General features: G+C 33.1%; 2 protein-coding genes across 2 annotated transcripts in view; both read right to left on the bottom strand.

The window, feature by feature from the left end:
- Window positions 1–250: 250 nt before the first annotated feature.
- On the bottom strand, window positions 251–3961 carry LOC132180013 (F-box protein At2g02240-like). Its single transcript, XM_059592847.1, has 4 exons — window positions 3679–3961; window positions 1927–2063; window positions 1401–1802; window positions 251–391 (listed from the first exon to the last, which is right to left on the bottom strand). The coding sequence occupies exons 1-3, from the start codon at window positions 3889–3891 to the stop codon at window positions 1406–1408; spliced, it is 747 nt and encodes a 248-aa protein (XP_059448830.1). The 5' UTR covers window positions 3892–3961; the 3' UTR covers window positions 251–391; window positions 1401–1405.
- A 904-nt stretch (window positions 3962–4865) lies between these two features.
- LOC132178350 (F-box protein At2g02240-like) overlaps window positions 4866–6023 on the bottom strand; it is a 2521-nt gene continuing 1363 nt past the window's right edge. Inside the window, exons 2-3 of the mRNA XM_059590793.1 lie at window positions 5362–5417; window positions 4866–5259 (exon numbers count right to left, since the gene is read on the bottom strand). Of these exons, the coding sequence (XP_059446776.1) occupies window positions 4866–5259; window positions 5362–5417 (450 nt within the window). The remainder of the gene's footprint in view (window positions 5260–5361; window positions 5418–6023) is intronic.

Raw genomic sequence — 6023 nt, 5'->3', positions numbered from 1 at the left:
AAAACATACTTAATTCTCAAATGTAACAAGCCACTTTTTAAATAATATGTCATTGTCTAAAACATTTTGATGCTTAAAAAATGGCATAAATTTCATAATTTGAGAATCTACAATTTCTTAGATGCTAATCTATTTAGGATTGCAATTTTAGATTGATTTCGTTGTTGCCGGTCCTCAATAATTTAGAAAAGAAGCCATGGATCTTAACTAGTCAGAATTCATAAGAACACAAATAATAAAGGTTTCACATGTATATCATGATACAAAATGTAAACGTTCATAATTACAATACCTTTACTTGATCTTTTAAAAACTGTTGTCCTCTTATAAACCAACAATACCTTTATGCAAATACAGCAGATGTTGGCCTTGCACTGAATACAGAATTTTCCTGCAGAAAATTTTAAATAGATTAGTTCTTGTGTACACTTATATAGAACTTGCTTGAAAATTTACTAAGTGTTATCGTCAAAAATTTGTTGCTCTGAGTCTGACAAATTGCTCTTTAGTTTGCTAACAAACAACGAAAAATGGCCAGTTTTTTTTTTAAAAAAATATTTTCAACTGAAAACATTTTACACCGAAACAAAAGGAGCCTTAACAACTACCTGTAATTTGTTTAACAGAATGTTTGAAATAATCAATATTATCTTATATATCAACTAAATGAAATGATAATTTTACTATTTTAGCAATTAGAATGACTAGGTACCCGTTGGAAAGTTTTAGCAAGTAAAATCAGTTCTCATTGTGCTATTTTTGCAGACAGATTTACTCGTTGGGAAAAGCAAGTAAGTGTTGGAATGTTGGCTTGCAACTCCTTCAGCCTTTTGGCTGTGTTGATAGTATTCCTAGCTAATAGCCAAGGGCAGGGGTGAGACTTCCTTGTAGGCTATAGTGTTAAAGTGTTGATTAAGTGATTAAATTTATCTCTTCCTATCAATTTAAGCTTTTAAGATAACTGTAATTTAAAATGGTATTAGAGCCAAAGGTCCTGAAATCGAACATTGATTCCGTCAAATCGTTCCCATTTAAATTAAATATTCCACGTGTTGGGCATCATCTAATAAAAGGGAGTTTGAGTCCACACGTGAGGGAAAGTGTTAAAGTATTGATTAAATGATTAAATTTACCTCTTCCTATCAGCTTAAGCTTTTGGGATAATTGGTGATTTAACATATGGATTGTTTCAACTCTCAAGCCTTCGACTTCTAAGGAAGAATCATTTCAAAATCATCAAACTTCAAAAACATTTTGTGCGTGCAAGAAGCATGGTTGGAGAGGGAACTGACTTCATCATAATCAACATAACTTCATTGAACATCTTATAGAGTATAAACTACCCTACCAAGACAAAAGAGAAATACCAATCCATAAATTGCAAAAACCATTTCTCTTACCTATCCTATTTTGGCCGAAGCTCAATGCCATGGACCACAAGGCCATACTGCCAGACATAGCCCTTATTCTCCAGCACGTGCATGTCCGCCACGCTATCAACTTGGCCATTGAAGAATTCCCCAATTTCAATCTCAAACCACCTGTCCTCTCTCCTGCGTGGAAGTCGTCCATCCTGTCCTTCTGGTGTATCTGCTCGCAAATAAGCATGGGTAGCATTACCTTCATTCTCATTTTCAAGTCTAACGGACACATTCACTGGGTGGTGAAGTTGAGAGAAACTATCTGCAATTAATGCGTATACGAAGTATGCCCCATATGTTGTATTTGGGGACAAGATATTAGTCTCAATTCTACCTCGTATGTCAAACGAAACCGCTTTTAGAAGAGCCACCTCAGAGAATCTGCACATTTCATACACCAGTAATATTATCCCCACTGTTGCCATGTAAAAAAGGATAAATAAGCATGCATATATATATATGTGCATGCACAAATTAACACGCAAACAGAGCGGTAGAGAGAGACCTGGACTGGGGTAAAACTGGAGACTCAGCTGAAGAAAACCACTCCCAGTACACCTTAATGTTTGACCAGACTATATGTAACTCCCTCGCTCCCAGCATGTAACACTTTTTCCCAGTTAATTTATCTATTCCGAAGCTCTGTTTAGTGACAAAAAAAAAAAAAGGTCAGAAGTACATCACAAAGATTCTCAGTTCAATAAAATTTAGGCAATTTTAATAAAATCAAACATACGAACCACACTTTTTTTTTTGAGTGAGTGACTCCAAGAGAAAATAAATGAGAAAAGATTCAAACCAGTGACCAAAAGTTCATGAGACATGAGTCCAACCGGATGTGCTACCACTGGATTTCATACTAACAACATTCAAGCAATTATTAAACTAAAAGTCCGTTTTTTACGATTTTGCACACTAAAATTACGTTTTTACAAATGCCTACTTTGTTCTTAAAAATCACATTTCATGAAATGTATTTTAAAATCACTATTTTTTCAAACAGTGCGATTTGAAACAGATAAACAAAACGGACCTAGGTGACAAATTATTAGCATGTGACAAACTGTACATTTGGAACTTCTAGAAGAAAAATAGAATTCGAAATTATCGTTAAAAAATATATCGGAATTGCTGTACCTCTCAGGTTTCAATTTTAATAACAAAAAACATTTTAAAACGGGGCACTAAGAAGATCTCAAATGCATGTCGACTTTCATGTTATTATGATTCTCTCTTAAGGAACCCCAAACCAAGCAAGATCAAGCCAGCATGGATAGTGACATAGAGAAAATCATTAAGTAATAACCTTTTTGGAAAATAGTAAGCCGCCAAATCAATGAAATCATCACTTTATTGGAAAAGGATCTTCCCCATTTCATTTAGGCAAAGGAATGTTAAAAGTGGGACAAGTATTACACAAACTCCACCTAGCCATTAAAAGTCATCAAAGTCTGTTCGAAAACATTGTCTTAATAAAAAAAAGTAAATATGCTCCTTTAAACTACCATTTTATTGATTATTTAGGCTAGTCCTGAGGGATGGCTGAATCACTTCCATTTAGCCAAGAGGTGGCCGATTTTAAAACAATTTTTAGAATACTTTTTTTAATTTTTAATTTTTAATTTTTTTTTTTTTTTATAATTACAAAAAAATTATAAAGCCTATTTTTTACCTTATTGGGAATATTGACATTTTGTTTGCACTTTTAAGGAAAAATTGACACAATTGGTAGTTTTGGAGAACATTAACAATAGAAATGTATGAGAGTATTTGTACTTTCCCTAATTAGAAATACTATTTAGCATTATCAAGCGTCAATCTCTTAACATTCTTGTCAATTAAGCACATTCACATTCACTTGTTTTTTTTTTTTTTTTGAAAAAAAGGGCAAAAGCTAAAGCAAATATAAAAGAACAAACAAAATGCTAAGAAATGGACACTTAATAATGGTAAGTAACATTTATCTTCCCTAATTACTAAATTGGTTTTAGCTAATAATAGATATTCGGAGCATATTTTCTAAAATAATCATTTTCTTTGTATATTGACATATTGCCTGTGGACTTATGGGCGATTTGGGCTTTTCATTACTTTTTAAAACATTCCAAAATAATCAGTTCAGCTTCAAAAGAATTTTTTACTGCTTAACTTGTAGTGAAACAGCCTAGCATCCCCCTCCTCTGACAAGAGTATTTATTTCTCAAAGCAAAATCAATACGAAACTAGTAAACATGAGCAGCTAGTGACTCTTGCTCACCAGGTTACCGTTGCCGATGAGGATGGGATTGTGGCAAAGATGGAAATAAAGATCCTTCTTGGATAAGTTATTCAAGGATGATGATGACACGAGATCCGAACCTGCGGCTGATCCGAAGCTCCGGGACGCTAGCGAATTCCTGCAAGCATCGCGAGGGGATGTGAAGGAAATTATGGTGGCGATGCACTCTTCCGGCAGTGCAGTAACATCCATTTCCTTTCCTCTTTTTTTCTTCAGTTTGGGAATAAATTGGGCTGGGCTTGTGTTAGTTTACTTGACATTAATGCCTTAACCCTTCGCGTCTAGTGTTGGATGTTTCAGATCGGTTGACTCCATGTGATGTGATGTGAAAACACAAATTAATTAAAAAATTCAACATGGCTTGTAAAGAGCGCCAATCCGCCGATCGATGAACAATCTTATTAAGAACAAGTTTGATAAATTTGTGAACCATCATAATTTATTAACTTTTTATTTATTTATTCTAAGTGCAACTAAGTACGCTGGTGTTAAAATATTATAAAATATTATTAAAATAATATTTAAATAGTAAAAATAATTTTTAAAGTTTGAGATTTTTAATTTTAAATTGCTGGAGTTCGCCATACCTTCGTCAGCACTGACGAACTCAAATTTTTTAAAAATTATTTTATATTTTCTTTGGTGTGAATAAAAATTAATTTTTATAGATATGAAAATATAAATAATAATAATAATAATAATTTTTCATACGTGCTAAATACCAAAAAAAATAATTTCTAATAAAAAAATATTTTACGTGGGATTTGTATCATATACAATATGAATTGGACTCGCATAAATTCACATTGATTTCTTTCGAGTCCCACGATGATTCTTTTTGCTTGGAAAAGAACAAATGTATCTCTCTGTTTTTATCTCTTATTTTTACAAAAAAAGTTTGAACAAATTTCAGCTATGTTTTCTTCATTAAAGCCTACGGGACTGCAAGCTGACAAAACTTAATTTTATTTGGCACGCAAAAATAATAATAATAAGAATAAATCTTAAATTGCAATTCATCTTAATCTATCGAACTTCATTGAACGTAAGCTTTGGACACAAAGCAAAACAACACACAACATCTTATCGAGTATAATTAAACTACCCTACCAAAGACAAAAGGAAAAGCCAACCCATAAATTGCAAAACTATTTCTCTTACATTTCTTATTTTGGCCGATGCTCAATGCCATGGACAACAAGGCCAGATTTCCAGTCACCGGCAGTACAAATCAAGTGCATCCCCACCAGGCTATCAACTTTGCCATTGAAGAATTCCCCAATCTCAATCTCAAACCACATGTCCTCTCTCCTTCGTGGAACTTGTCCATCAACTCCCTCTGGTGTATCTGGTTGCAAATAAGCAATGGTACCATTACCTTCATTCTCATTTTCAAATCTAATGGACACCTTTGCTGGGATGTAAAGCAGATGGAAATCACCCTTAATGGTGTAGATGAGGTATGCGCCATATCTTGTGTTTGGTGACAAGATTTTTGTCTCAATTCTACCTCCTATTTCAAGCCAACACACTTCTAGAAGATAAGCCACCTCCAAGAATCTGTACATTTCATACACCAAGATTACTACCCACAGTTCCATGTACAAAAAGGGTAAACAAGCATGTACAAACAGGCAAACATAGTAGTAGCTAGAGAGATACTTGAATTGGGCTGAAATTGGCAAATTAGCCGAAGGAATCCACTTCCAGTATCCCTCCTATATCATAGCAATAGCAATGGTTATAAGGTTACGTTACTTACGTAGATTTTTGACCCAAAAAAAAAAGAAAAAAGTATTGGGTAGCCACGTTCCAACCAAGTAGAGTCTATATTTTTGTGGTCTTTAATAAATGATCCATGAGTATTTTTCTAATGATTAATATTTTTTGTTTGTTATGTTATCACCTTTTAAAAAAAAAATCAATTTAGTGTAATAATTTTGAGGATTTTAGTATTACAATCAAATTGGGGATATAGATGGATATATTTTTTTTTTTAAAAAATGAAAGATAGGTTGTGATGTGTAGTACCTACTCATTTGGATTATCGGCAACTTTCTTGAGTATCGATCGATAAAAATATATTTTAAGGTATCTCAAGGATTTAGAAAAGATTATTGATTATGATTTAATAATTGTATTATGGTTTTATGGATTTAGGTTGTGAAATGAATGTTGGTAACTGATTTGGTGACAAAAGAGTTTAGATGAGTTTTTGATCATGGTTAAGATTTGTTGGTGACAATAATAGTACTATAATTGAGGTTGTAAAGTATGGAATTATGAATGAAGATTTCGTAGTGACAAGTAGTGAATGCCTAAGT

This window comes from Corylus avellana, chromosome ca4 (genome assembly GCF_901000735.1).
Source record: "Corylus avellana chromosome ca4, CavTom2PMs-1.0".
NCBI lineage: Eukaryota > Viridiplantae > Streptophyta > Magnoliopsida > Fagales > Betulaceae > Corylus > Corylus avellana.
The sequence above is the reverse complement of the archived record's forward strand: the minus strand, read 5'-3'. Positions and strand labels throughout refer to the sequence as shown.